At 42.7% G+C, this 15,109-nt stretch overlaps 1 protein-coding gene across 6 annotated transcripts in view; it reads left to right on the top strand.

Annotated features, from left to right (window-relative positions):
• klhl22 (kelch-like family member 22) overlaps window positions 1-15,109 on the top strand; it is a 211,770-nt gene that overhangs the window by 79,941 nt on the left and 116,720 nt on the right. For 5 of the 6 annotated variants that reach the window (XM_072243469.1, XM_072243468.1, XM_072243465.1 and 2 more), the window contains one exon: window positions 10,839-11,109. In XM_072243469.1, the coding sequence (XP_072099570.1) occupies window positions 10,907-11,109 (203 nt within the window). In that variant the 5' untranslated portion in view covers window positions 10,839-10,906. Of the gene's footprint in view, window positions 1-10,611; window positions 10,692-10,838; window positions 11,110-15,109 lie in introns of those variants that run through there. The other variant, XM_072243467.1, reaches the window with a different exon arrangement.

The raw sequence follows: 15,109 nt of genomic DNA, 5'->3' as shown, positions 1-15,109 counted from the left end.
ACCGAGTGTGATCTGTGATGAGACTGCAGATTACCGAGTGTGATCTCTGACGAGACAGCAGAATATTGACTGTGATCTCTGACGAGACTGCAGATTACTGAGTGTGATCTCTGACGAGACTGCAGATTACTGAGTGTGATCTCTGACGAGACTGCAGATTACTGAGTGTGATCTCTGACGAGACTGCAGGTTACTGAGTGTGATCTCTGACGAGACTGCAGATTACTGAGTGTGATCTCTGACGACACTACAGGTTACTGAGTGTGATCTCTGACGACACTACTGATTACTGAGTGTGATCTCTGACGAGACTACAGATTACTGAGTGTGATCTCTGACGAGACTGCAGGTTACTGAGTGTGATCTCTGACGAGACTGCAGATTACTGAGTGTGATCTCTGACGACACTACAGGTTACTGAGTGTGATCTCTGACGACACTACTGATTACTGAGTGTGATCTCTGACGAGACTACAGATTACTGAGTGTGATCTCTGACGAGACTACGGATTACTGAGTGCGATTTCAGACGAGACAACGGATTACTGAGTGCGATCTCAGATGAGACTACTAATTATTGAGTGCGATCTCTGACGAGACTACGAATTACTGAGTGCGATCTCTGACGAGACTACGGATTACTGAATATGATTTCTGACGAGACTACGGATTACTGAGTGTGATTTCTGACGAGACTATGGATTACTGAGTGTGATTTCTGATGAGACTACAGATTACTGAGAGTGATTTCTGATGAGACTACAGATTACTGAGTGTGATTTCTGACGAGAGGACAGATTACTGAGTGATCTCTGATGAGACTACAGATTACTGAGTGTGATCTCTGACGAGACTACAGATTACTGAGTCTGATCTCTGACGAGACTATAGGTTACTGAGTGTGATCTCGGACGATACAAATTTCTGAGTGTGATCTCTGACGACAAAACAGATTACCGAGTGTGACCTCTGACGAGATTACAGATTACCGAGTGTGATCTCCGTCGAGACTGCAGATTACTGACTGTGATCTCTGACGAGACTGCTGATTTCTGAGTGTGATCTCTGACGACAATACAGATTTCTGAGTGTGATCTCTGACGACCATACAGATTACTGAGTGTGATCTCGGACGACAATACAGATTACTGAGTGTGATCTCTGACGAGACTGTAGATTACCGAGTGTGATCTGTGACGAGACTGCAGATTACCGAGTGTGATCTCTGATGAGACTGCAGATTACCGAGTGTGATCTCTGACGATACTGCAGATTATTGACTGTGATCTCTGACGAGACTGCAGATTATTGACTGTGATCTCTGACGAGACTGCAGATTACTGAGTGTGATCTCTGGCGAGACTGCAGATTACTGAGTGTGATCTCTGACAAGACTACAGGTTACTGAGTGTGATTTCTGACGAGACTACAGATTACTGAATGTGATCTCTGACGAGACGACAGATTACTGAGTGATCTCTGATGAGACTAAGGTTACTGAGCGTGATCTCTGACGACAGTACAGGTTACTGTGATCTCTGACGAGACTACAGATTACTAAGTGTGATTTCTGACGAGACTACAGATTACTGAGTGTGATGTCTGACGATATTACAAATTACTGAGTGTGATGTCTGACGAGACGACTGATTACTGAGTGATCTCTGACGAGGCTACAGATTACTGAGGGCGATCTCTGACGACATTACAAATTACTGAGGGCGATCTGACGACATTACAGATTTCTGAGTGTGATCTCTGACGAGACTACAGATTACTGAGTGTGATCTCTGACGACACTACAGATTTCTGAGTGTGATCTCTGACGACACTACAGATTTCTGAGTGTGATCTATGACGACACTACAGATTTCTGAGTGTGATCTCTGACGACACTACAGATTACTGAGTGTGATCTCTGACTAGACTACGGGTTACTGAGAGCGATCTCTGACGAGACTACGGATTACTGAGTGCGATCTCTGACGACATTACAGATTACTGAGGGCGATCTCTGACGACATTACAGATTACTGAGTGCGATCTCTGACGACATTACAGATTTCTGAGTGATCTCTGACGGGACTGCAGATTACTGACTGTGATCTCTGACGAGACTACTGATTACTGACTGTGATCTCTGACGAGACTACAGATTACTGAGTGTGATCTCTGACGAGACTGCGGATTACTGAGTGTGATGTCTGACGAGACGGCAGATTACTGAGTGTGATGTCTGACGAGATGACAGATTACTGAGTGTGATGTCTGACGAGATGACAGATTACTGAGTATGAAGTATTAGGAAGAGGTGCATGGCACAGCCTCAGAATAGAGGGATGTCCATTTGGAACAGAGATGAGGAATTTTTTGTAGCCGAAGTGTGGTGAATCTGTGGTATTCATTGCCACAGATGGCTGTAGATGCCAAGTCCATGTGTATATTGAAAGCAGAGTTTGATAGGTTTTTGGTTAGTCAGGGCATGAAAAGTTACAGGGCAATGGCATGAGAATGGGGTAGTGAAGTATAATAAATCTGCCACTTCCATGATGGAATGGCGGAGCAGACTCGATGGGTCACGCAGTGTAATTCTGCTCCTGTGTCTTACGGTGTTATGCAGTAACAGGTATATGCTTAGAGAAATTGGGCTAAATGGACCTTTTCTGAACAGATTTTGTGAGGCATTGATCGTGTGGATAGTTAGAGGCTTTTTCCCAGGGCTGAGATGGCTGCCACAAGAGGGCATAGGTGTAAGGTGCTGGGAGTAGGTACAGAGGAGATGTCAGGGGTAAGTCTTTTACGCATCGCATGGAATGGGCTGCCAGCAACGGTGGTGGAGGCAGATACAATAGGGTCTTCCAAGAGACTTTTGGATAGGTACATGGATCTTAGAAAAATAGAGGGCTATGGGTAACCCTAGTAATTTCTAAGGTAAGGACATGTTCGGCACAACTTTGTGGGCCAAGGGCCTGTATTGTGCTGTAGGTTTTCTATGTTTCTAATTACTTTAATTCTGATTGGGCTACTTTTACTTGGCTCTTACGTGTAGTTTTGTTTTCTGTAGCTTTGGCTATGACTACTGGACAGCTGCATTCAGTTTCAGAGAACCAAATATTTCCAACCCAGACAACAATAGCTATTGCTTTTGGGAGTATTGTGACCAGAAGTCATGCATTAATACTTCCTCATACTTCAATAATTTAGTGTGTTGAGAAGCAAACTATTAAAAAAAAACTAGCAGCAGATAGATAGTGAGCATTTATACTTGGTGAAACAGGTGATTTTGTTAATGGGTTCACTCCACTGAAAATTGTAGTGAAAGACTTAAAACAAAAGCAGTGGCTATGAAGTTTAAAAAAAAGGATCTGGAAACACACGGAAGCTTGAGTGAAGGAGGATGTTATAAGACCATAAGACCATAAGACAAAGGAGCAGAAGTAGGCCATTCGGCCCATCGAGTCTGCTCCGCCATTTTATCATGAGTTGATCCATTTTCCTATTTAGTCCCACTCCCCCGCCTTCTCACCATAACCTTTGATGCCCTGGCTACTCAGATACCTATCAGTCTCTGCCTTAAATACACCCAATGACTTGGCCTCCACTGCTGCCCGTGGCAACAAATTCCATAGATTCACCGCCCTCTGACTAAAAAAATTTCTTCACATTTCTGTTCTGAAAGGGCGCCCTTCAATCCTTAAGTCATGCCCTCTCGTACTAGACTCCCCCATCATGGGAAACAACTTTGCCACATCCACTCTGTCCATGCCTTTTAACATTCGAAATGTTTCTATGAGGTCTCCCCTCATTCTTCTAAACTCCAAGGAATACAGTCCCAAGAGCGGACAAATGTTCCTCATATGTTAACCCTCTCATTCCCGGAATCATTCTAGTGAGTCTTCTCTGTACCCTCTCCAACGTCAGCACATCCTTTCTTAAATAAGGAGACCAAAACTGCCCACAGTACTCCAAGTGAGGTCTCACCAGCGCCTTATAGAGCCTCAACATCACATCCCTGCTCCTATACTCTATTCCTCTAGAAATGAATGCCAACATTGCATTCGCCTTCTTCACCACTGATTCAACCTGGAGGTTAACCTTAAGGGTATCCTGTACGAGGACTCCCAAGTCCCGTTGCATCTCAGAACTTTGAATTCTTTCCCCATTTAAATAATAGTCTGCCCGTTTATTTTTTCTGCCAAAGTGCATAACCATACACTTTCCAACATTGTACTTCATTTGCCACTTCTCTGCCCATTCTTCCAATCTATCCAAGTCTCTCTGCAGACTCTCTGTTTCTTCAGCACTACCGGCCCGGCCCCTCCACCTACCTTCGTATCGTCAGCAAACTTAGCCACAAAGCCATCTATTCCATAATCCAAATCGTTGATGTACAATGTAAAAAGAAGCGGCCCCAACACTGATCCCTGTGGAACTGATAGTGGTGTACAGGATGATAGGAGGCATTGATAGAGTGGATGGCGAGTGACTTTTTCCCAGGGTGGAAATTCCTACTACCTGTAAAGTGATTGAAGGAAATTTTAGAAGCGATGTCAGAAGTAGTGTTTTTACATGGAGAGTGGTAGGTATGTGGAACGCACTGCCAGGGATGTTAGAGGTAGATGTATTAGGGACACTTAAGAGTTTCTTAAATGGATAGAAGGAAAATGGAGATGTATGCGGGAGGGAAGAAGTAGAATATAAAACTGAAGCAAGCCAAAACAACAAAAAACTGTAACTGCTGGAGATACATACAAATACATACATACAAAACTATTAAAGCAAGTTTTGAAGTTGCAGTTAAAGTGTAGGAGTGAGTAGAACAAAAGTATATAACTGAAATAGTGGAGGTAGGAGAGAGATAGAAAGATAAAAGTTGGTGATAGAGTCAGAAGATGGCAAAAGCATTTGTTAACAGAATATAAAAATTGAGGAGTATAGAAAGTGCAAAAAAAACTTAAGAAAGAAATCAGGAGGGCTAAAAGAAGACATGAGGTTGCTTTGGCAGTCAAGGTGAAGGATAATCCAAAGAGCTTCTACAGGTATATTAAGACCAAAAGGATAGTAAGGGATAAAATTGGTCCTCTTGAAGATCAGTGTGGTTGGCTATATATGGAAGCAAAAGAAATGGGGGAGATCTTAAATGTTTTTCTTATGCGTCTAAGAAAACTGGCATGGACTCAATGGAAATAAGGCAAACAAATAGCGAGGTCATGGAACCTATACAGATTGAAGAGGAGGTGGTGCTTGCTATCTTGAGGCAAATCAGAGTAGATAAATCCCCAGGACTTGACAGGGTATTCCCTGGGACCTTGAAGGAGACTATTGTTGAAATTGCAGGGGCCCTGGCAGATATATTTAAAATGTTGGTATCTACGGGTGAGGTGCCGGAGGATTGGAGGATTGCTCATGTTGTTCCGTTGTTTAAAAAAGGCTCTAAAAGTAATCCGGGAAATTATAGGCTGGTAAGTTTGACGTCAGTAGTAGGTAAATTATTGGAAGGAGTACTAAGAGATAGGATCTACAAGTATTTGGATAGACAGGGACTTATTAGGGAGTGTCAACATGGCTTTATGCATGATAGGTCATGTTTAACAAATCTAATAGAGTTTTTCGAGGAGGTTACCAGGAAAGTGGATGAAGGGAAGGCAGTGGATGTTGTCTACATGGACTTCAGTAAGGCCTTTGACAAGGTCCCGCATGGGAGCTTAGTTAGGAAGATTCAGTGGCTAGGTATACATAGAGAGGTAGTAAATTGGATTAGACATTGGCTCAATGGGAGAAGCCAGAGAGTGGTAGTGGAGGATTGCTTCTCTGAGTGGAGGCCTGTGACTAGTGGTGTGCCACAGGGGTCAGTGCTGGGTCCATTGTTATTTGTCATAAGACCATAAGGCCATAAGACAATAAGACAAAGGAGCAGAAGTAGGCCATTCAGCCCATCGAGTCTGCTCCGCCATTTTATCATGAGCTGATCCATTCTCCTATTTAGTCCCACTCCCCCGCCTTCTCACCATAACATTTGGTGCCCTGGCTATTCAGATACCTATCAATCTCTGCCTTAAATACACCCAATGACTTGGCCTCCACTGCTGCCCGTGGCAACAAATTCCATAGATTCACCACCCTCTGACTAAAAGAATTTCTTTGCATTTCTGTTCTGAAATCCTTAAGTCACGCCCTCTCGTACTAGACTCCCCCATCATGGGAAACAACTTTGCCACATCCACTCTGTCCATGCCTTTTAACATCTGGATGATAATGTGGTAAATTGGATCAGCAAATTTGCTGATGATACAAAGATTGGAGGTGTAGTGGACAGTGAGGAAGGTTTTCAAAGCCTGCAGAGGGATTTGGACCAGCTGGAAAAATGGGCTGAAAAATGGCAGATGGAGTTTTAATACAGACAAGTGTGAGGTATTGCAGTTTGGAAAGACAACCAAGGTAGAACATACAAGGCAGGGCACTGAGGAGTGCAGTAGAACAGAGGGATCTGGGAATACAGATGCAAAATTCCCTGAAAGTGGCGTCACAGGTAGATAGGATCGTAAAGAGAGCTTTTGGTACATTGGCCTTTATAAATCAAAGTATTGAGTATATGAGTTGGAATGTTATGGTGAATTTGTGTAAGGCATTGGTGAGGCCGAATTTATTGTGTGCAGATTTGGTCACCAAATTACAGGAAGGATATTAATAAGGTTGAAAGAGTGCAGAGAAGGTTTACAAGGATGTTGCCGGGACTTGAGAAACTGAGTTACAGAGGAAGGTTGAATAGGTTAGGACTTTATTCTCTGGAGCATAGAAGAATGAGGGGGGATTTGATAGAGGTATATAAAATTATGATGGGTATAGATAGAGTGAATGCAAGCAGGCTTTTTCCACTGAGGCTAAGGACATGGGTTAAGGGTGAAGGGGGAAAAGTTTAAAGGGAACATTAGGGGGAGTTTCTTCACGTAGAGTGGTGGGAGTGTGGAATGAGCTACCAGATGAAGTGGTAAATGTGGGCTCACTTTTAACATTTAAGAAAAACTTGGACAGGTACATGGATGAGAGGTGTATGGAGGGATATGGTCCAGGTACAGGTCGATGGGACTAGGCAGGAAAATGGTTCGGCACAGCGAAGGGCCAAAAGACCTGTTTCTGTGCTGTAATGTTCTCTGGTTCTAATAGTTTTGAGAAAAGGTCATTTCTCACTCTGACCCAAACTAATTCTGCTTGATTTTCCAAACTAAAATTGTTGCAAACTGCTGCCTTTAATCCTATCTTTCATTATCAAGACTATTTGTTTCCTTTCTTCATTCTGCCTTTATTTTAACATAATTTGGGAATATTTAATATCTGTATCTTGATCACTTTGCATCCATGTCTCCACAATAGCCATTAGATCATTGGTATTTATTTTTATTTGTCCCATCAACTAATCTGTTTTTGTTAATGGCTGTTACATTCATCAGCAAAAAAAGCTTTCAACCTTCACTTGTCTTTTTACCAATTTTTCTCTAGTATAGGTATAGTTGGAAATCTGTGGATTGAAAATTGATTGTCACATGGAAGAGAGTTCAAATAAGTGGACCCTTTTCAAATAGGAGGGATTTAACAAGTGATGAGAGGGGAATGAAATGGAAGGCTTCTAAGTATGATACAAAAATAGTGGAAGAGCATGTTGTGATTAGGAAATTGTGATTGTGCAAATAGAATAAGTGATGCAGGGTTTTGAGCAAAATGTTGACATTTCCCTTTTCCCTGTAGATGCTGCTTGTCCTGTTGTGTTTTTCTAGCAGATAGTATTGCTGCAAGTTCCGGCACCTGTAGTCTCCAAGGTAGATGTTGTCAGTCGGGGAGAATCGTGAACAACAGAACTTAGCTGCAGACTAAGGGGCTGGTCACTTAAAACTAAGTTCATAGATATTTCTGGTCTTATAAGGTAGTGAGTCTCCGAAAATTTCTGCCCCGCACAGTGGTGGAGACCAGATGATTAGATATATTTAAGGTGGTGATAGATCGAGGAACTGACCTAGAAGAGAAGTTGAACCCAGCATAGACCAGCCATGATCATGTGAATGGCATGGTAGTCTTGAGGAGTCAGGGTCAGAATCACAGGAATTACAGGAAACTGGGTAGCAGTCAGGAAGGAGAAAGGGATTAAGGAACCATCGCAGTGTACCCTTGTGGCCATCCCCCCTCAACAACAGGATACTGTCGGGAGGATAACCAAACAGGAAAGTCACAGTGGTCGGGTCTCTGGGACCGAGTCTGCCTCTGACTCATAAAGGAAGGAGGAAGAAGAGGCACACTGTGGTGATAGGGGTATTGTTAGGGGAATGGACAGGAGGTTCTGTGAGTGAGAAAGAGATTCCCAGATGGTATGTTGCCTCCCGGGTGCCATGGACCGGGATATCTCAGATCATCTCCATTCCTTTCCTGTCCATATATCTATCCAATTTAACTTTAAACGACAACATCGAACCTGCCTCAACCACTTCTGCTGGAAGCTCGTTCCACATGACTACCACTCTCTGAGTAAAGAAGTTCCCCCTCATGTTACCCCTAAATATTTGCCCTTTAACTCTCAACTCATGTCCTCTTGTTTTAATCTCCCCCACTCTCAATGGAAAAAGCCTATTCACGTCAACTCTGTCAATCCCCCTCGTAATTTTAAACACCTCTATCAAGTCCCCCCTCAACCTTCTAAGCTCCAAAGAATAAAGACCTAACTTGTTCAACTTTTCTCTGTAACTTAGGAGATGAAACCCAGGCAACATTTTAGTAAACCTCCTCTGTAGTCTCTCAATTTTATTGACATCTTTCCTATAATTCGGTGACCAGAACTGTACACAATACTCCAAATTTGGCCTTACCAGTGTCTTATACAATTTCAACATTACATCCCAACTCCTATACTCTGATTAATAAAGGCCAACATACCAAAAGCTTTCTTCACCACCCTATCCACATGAGATTCCACCTTCAGGGAACTATGCACCATTATTCCTAGATCTCTCTGTTCTACAGCATTCTTCAATGCCCTACCATTTACCATGTATGTCCTATTTTGATTAGTCCTACCAAAATGTAGCACCTCACATTTTTCAGCATTAAACTCCATCTGCCATCTTTCAGCCCACTATCCTAACTGGCCTAAATCTCTCTGCAAGCTTTGAAAACCTACTTCATTATCCACAACTCCACCTATCTTAGTATCATCTGCAAACTTACTAATCCAATTTACCACCCCATCATCCAGATCATTAATATATATGACAAACAACATTGGACCCAGTACAGATCCCTGAGGCACACCGCTACACACCGTCCTCCAATCTGACACACAGTTATCCACCACTACTCTCTGGCGTCTCCCATCTAGCCACTGCTGAATCCATTTTACTACGTCGATATTAATGCCTAACAATTGAACCTTCCTAACTAACCTTCCGTGTGGAACCTTGTCAAAGGCCTTACTGAAGTCCATATAGACAATATCCACCGCTTTACCCTCGTCAACTTTCTTAGTAACCTTATCAAAAAATTCAATAAGATTTGTCAAACGTGACCTTCCACACACAAATCCATGTTGACTGTTCCTAATCAGACCCTGTCTATCCAGATAATTATATATACCATCTCTAAGAATACTTTCCATCAATTTATCCACCACTGACGTCAAACTCACAGGCCGATAATTGCTAGGGTTACTCTTAGAACCCTTTTTAAACAATGGAACAATATGAGCAATATGCCAATCCTCCGGCACCATCCCCGTTTCTAATGACATTTGAAATATTTCTGTCAGTGCCCCTGCTATTTCCACACTAACTTCCCTCAAGATCCTAGGGAATACCTTGTCCGGACCCGGAGACTTATCCACTTTTATATTCCTTAAAAGTGCCGGTACTTCCTCTTCTTTAATCGTCATACTTTCCATAACTACCCTTCTTGTTTCCTTTACCTTACACAATTCAATATCCTTCTCCTTAGTGAATACTGAAGAAAAGAAATTGTTCAAAATCTCCCCCATCTCTTTTGGCTCCGCACATAGCCGTCCACTCTGATTCTCCAAGGGACCAATTTTATCCCTCACTGTCCTTTTGCTATTAACATAACTGTAGAAACCCTTTGGATTTATTTTCACTTTACTTGCCAAAGCAGCCTCGTATCTTCTTTTAGCTTTTCTAATTTCTTTCTTAAGATTCTTTTTACATTCTTTATATTCCTCGAGCACCTAACTCCAAGCTGCCTGTATTTATTGAAGATCCCTCTCTTTTTCCGAACCAAGTTTCCACTATCCCTTGAAAACCATGGCCCTCTCAAACTTTTAACCTTTCCTTTCAACCTAACAGAAACATAAAGATCCTGCACCCTCAAAATTTCACCTTTAAATGACCTCCATTTCCCTATTACATCCTTCCCATAAAACAAATTGTCCCAATCCATTCCTTCTAAACCCTTTCGCATCTCCTCAAAGTTAGCCTTTCTCCAATCAAAAATCTCAATCCTAGGTCCAGTCCTATCCTTCTCTGTAATTATATTGAAACTAATGATATCGTTTTTAAGACCACGCATCCTCCCAAACCAGTCTGTGTGGTTTCTCTCTACCCTCTTAATTTCTCCTAATATCCTGACCCTCTAATAAGCCGAGTAGGTACATGGAGCTTAGAAAAATAAAGAGCTATGGGTCACCCTAGGTAATTTCTAAGGTAAGGACATGTTTGGCACAGCTTTGTGGGCCAAAAGGCCTGTATTGTGCTGTAGGTTTTCTATGTTTCTATCGAATCTGAAGCAATTCTGAATTTTATTTGCAATGTTTAAGCTGAATGCTTTTGGTACATTTTAATATTTTTCAGAAGTCGGTCTGGAAAGCCATCTGTTATCCAGATTTTCCTGAAAGCTGGGTGTCAACAACAACATTGAGATGGCAGAAGACCGTAACGGAAAACAGCAAAGTCAGAAAAAAGTGAGCCAGGTCTATCGGAGCTCAGCACATTCCCAGACTCTGCTGGATGGACTGGCTGCACTTCGGAGCAGTGCTAGTTTGTTTGATGTTACTCTTATCGTAGAGGGCAAGTCCATTGAAGCTCACCGCATACTTCTAGCAGCATCATGTGACTATTTTAGGTACTACACCAATCTTGTGGGTGTGGGCCTCTGTGGGTCTTCAGATTTTTGTCAGATAGTTGTGTGTCCATATGTTTCAGTGGATGACAAATAGTTTAATTTACTTTGCTAACTAATCGAATATTGCGACATTAAAACATTTCCATTTATTTGTATGTTCTTCCTGTTCCTTGTGATATATCAAAGAGCAGGCAACTGTTTGGGTCTATGTGTCTGAAAGTGTGAGGGAATCCTGATTTTTCTAAAATTTTCTGCCTTTCTATGCCTTTCTAAATTGTTAATAATGATTCACGTAATTACTTTCCAGTAATCTATCCTCCACACAAGATGGACTGATTGATTAATTAATTGGTCTAAACCTTTCTTTCTTTTCAACAGTGATTCAATGTGGTGGTCCTGTGTACTTGTAGCCAGGGATATTGGAAAAGATGTCACCAAAGACTGTTATTTCCTCACTTGCTTCTCTTAATAACTGGGAAATGTTTATCTAGCTCAGGAGTCCCCAGTCTGGCAACCGTGGACTCCTTGTTTAATGGTATTGGTCCGTGGTATAAAATAGGTTGGGAACTCCTGATCAAACTCAGCATTTTCAAATTCAAGGATTCAATGTACATTTATAATCAAAGTATGTATAAATTATATAACCTTGAGATTTGTCTGCTTAAAGGTAATCATGAAGCAAGAAACCCAGAGGAACCAATTTCTTTCTTTTAGGTGTTTTTATTGTGAAGCAACATCAGCTTAACCACAACCGACAATGTCCTAAAGTACAATGCTTCTTTTTTCTTTTCTTTCTTATAACAACATAATTAAAGTGAAATGAATGTATGTATAGTAAACAAGCAAAAAGCAAAGGAAACCCTACCACCCCGTCTCCTTTCCCCTTCTCAGCCCTCCCTTCCCCTCACCCCTCCCATATGTGCTGTTTAGGTCCCACCGCCCCCCACACTTAGTTCAGCTGTCGGTCTCTTCTAAATACAACAGTAATGGTTGCCAAATTTTTAATTCCTTGAGTCAGTCCTTGATAACGTATCTTATCCTCTCCAGATGCAGAGTATCCATTAACGCAGCCAGCCATTGTCTGAGTGATGGAGTTTCCTCCTTTTTCCAGAACATCAGTATGAGTTTCCCTTCATTAAGTATGCCATAGGTCGGGAGTTGTTGCTGGGTAGCCTGGAATTTATTTGACCTCGCAGAAGTTCCAAAAATTATTAAAGTGGGGTCTGGTATTATCTGAACCTCCAGTACCTTCGATAGGACCTCAAATATTTGCTTCCAATACTCTTGTATCCTGGGGCATAAAGGATAACTATGTAACAAATTTGCCTCCGAGAACTTGCATTTCTCACACATTGGGGGCATATTTTATGAATCCTTACTTTTGAGTAATGTAGTCTATGTAGGATTTTAAATTGTATGAAACAATGCCTGACATTGATGGAACAGGAGTTAACATACTCCAAAGCCTCATTCCATATAACCTCCTCTTTCTCTGTACCCAACTCCTTTTCCCACGCTTTTTTTAATATTATCCATTGTTGTATGACACTTGTTTTGTATGGCATCATACAGATAAGCAATGATGTGTTCTGTCTCTAAACATGATCTTAAATGATTATCTAATTTAACAGGTTCTGCCATCTCAAAACGAGAAAGATGTGATCTTTTATAGTGTCTTAGCTGGAGATACCTGAAAAAATAACTCTTTTGCAATCCGAATTTGTCCTGGAGCTGCCGAAATGACGCAAAATTCCCTTGTATGTATTAGTCTCCAACGCTGCATATCCCTAATTCTCACCATGCATCAAAGGCCCCATCTATACATGAGGAGATAAAAGAGGTTCGCTGATATAGGTACAAGAAAAGATAATGTTCTGAGTTTCAAATGCTTCCCCATTTGTCTCCACATCTGTATGGTGCTATGGATAATGGGATTGCCTCTATAACTGGCTTTATTTAACCGAATAGGGAACATAATGATTGCCCCCCTGGAATATCCTCATGCTCCATCTCTAACCATCCAGGAAGTACAACTGTATCATCTATCCAGTATGCTATATGGCTAATGTTAGCAGCCCAATGATAAAAAATAAAGTTGGGTAGTGCCAGCCCCTAGTCTTATTCTTGCAGAGATGTTCCAGAAGAACCAATTTAGCAAAATAGACCAACACCCAAAGCACAAAGAAAGAGGGGAAAAAACCAAAAATCATGCAAACAATAAAAGCAAGCAACAGCATTCCGAACCAAGTTGAGTCCATAGACACAAATCCTGGAGCAGCTAGAATAGGCCCAAAGCCTCATTTTAAGGCAAATTGTCATGAAGCTCGCAGACAGAAAGTTCATAGCAGCCAGAGCAGCCTCACAGCCTCACAGCCTCAGTGCCACAGACAGAGGAGTGAATATCACAGAAGAGAGAATGGAATCAGCCCGACCCTTGCCTCTGGTCCCAACATCTTGCCTTTCCAGTCTATCTGGGCTGGCATTTAAATCATCCAAATACTGGGTCCTGTCCCTCATTGAATGTCCTGCTCTGGGCCTAGACCTTGCCGCCCAGCCGAGAGCCGTCCTTGACCTTAACAAATCGGTTCAGCGCTGAGCCAACCTAGCTCCTGGTTTAGGTGGACAGGTACTGAACCTCCTCTGACTCCTCTCTGGGTCGCTCGCTGCAGTCCATCCCCGACTCTGACACCATCTCCATCTCCGAAATCGTCTTGAACATGTAACGCACCAGAACAGCTCATCCCTTGAGTCACCTTCATTTTGCTCACCTCTGCATTGTTTGTGGTGATAGTTTACCACAATGTACCTCAAAAAAAGTGTTATTAGTAATGTTTTAGTGGAATTTCTTGCCTTTTGATTTGCCAGTAAGCTGTTGCCCGACTTCAGAGGCACCATCTTAAATCAGAAGTGCCCAGTAGCTAAATGAAATAGCGAGTTAGACTGGCAGGAAGAGCATAAAAGGCGATCATTTTTTCTTTGGCGGTTTGATCGAGGAATGACTGTGCAGGTGTGTGGACATCAGCGAGTTAGAATGGCAGGAAGAGTATAAAAAGACAGCTTTATAGAGTGGGCGTAAAGTAGAGGCAGATTAGGAGGGCTTTGACTCGACGGGGCTTCGGCAATAACGGGTCGAGGCGAGGTAGGTTACCTGTGAAGAATAGAAACAGAAGGTATGTCTGTGAGGCCAGTGTTCTGTACTGGGTGTCAGATGTGGGAAGTCCTGAAGAGTCACAGCCTCCTGGAGGGCCACAGCTGGGTCAGGTATGTCGAGCTGCAGTTCCTTAGGGACCACGTTAGGGAACTGGAGCTGCAGCTCGATGACTTTCATCTGGTCAGGGAAAGTAAGGCGGTGATAGAGAGGAGCCATAAGCAAGTAGTCACACTGGGGCCTCGGGATACAGATAAGTGGGAAACAGTCAGGAGAGGGAAGGGCAAGGATCAGATACTGGAGAGTACCCCAATGGCTGTTGCTCTTAACAATAAGTACTCCTGTTTGAGTACTGTTGGGGAGGACAACCTAGCTGGGGGAACCAACTGTGGCCAAGGCTTTGGCACAGAGTCTGACCCTGTAGGGAAAGGGAGGAGGTCCTAAAACCAGACTACAGGGAGTTAGAAAGGAAGTTGAGAAGCAGGACCTCAAAGCTAGTAATCTCGGGATTACTGCTCTGTGCCATGTGACAGTGAGTATAGGAATAGAGTGAGGTGGAGGATAAATGCGTAGCTGAGGGATTGGAGCAGGGGGCAGGGATTCAGATTTCTGGATCACTGGGATCTCTTTTGGAGCAGGCGTGACCTGTACAAAAAGGACGGGTTACACTTGAATCCGAGGGGGACCAATATCCTGGCAGGGAGGTTTGCTAAGGCTATTGGGGAAAGTTTAAACTAGAATTGCTGGGGAGTGGGAACTGAACTGAAGAGACGGAGGAACTGGCTGTTGGCTCCCAAATAGAGAAAGCTTGGAGACAGTGCGAGAAGGGTAACAGGCAGTCGACAGAGAAGG

Source organism: Mobula birostris, chromosome 25, assembly GCF_030028105.1.
Source record: "Mobula birostris isolate sMobBir1 chromosome 25, sMobBir1.hap1, whole genome shotgun sequence".
Classification (NCBI taxonomy): Eukaryota; Metazoa; Chordata; class Chondrichthyes; order Myliobatiformes; family Myliobatidae; genus Mobula; species Mobula birostris.
This window is presented reverse-complemented; position numbering and strand designations above follow the sequence as displayed.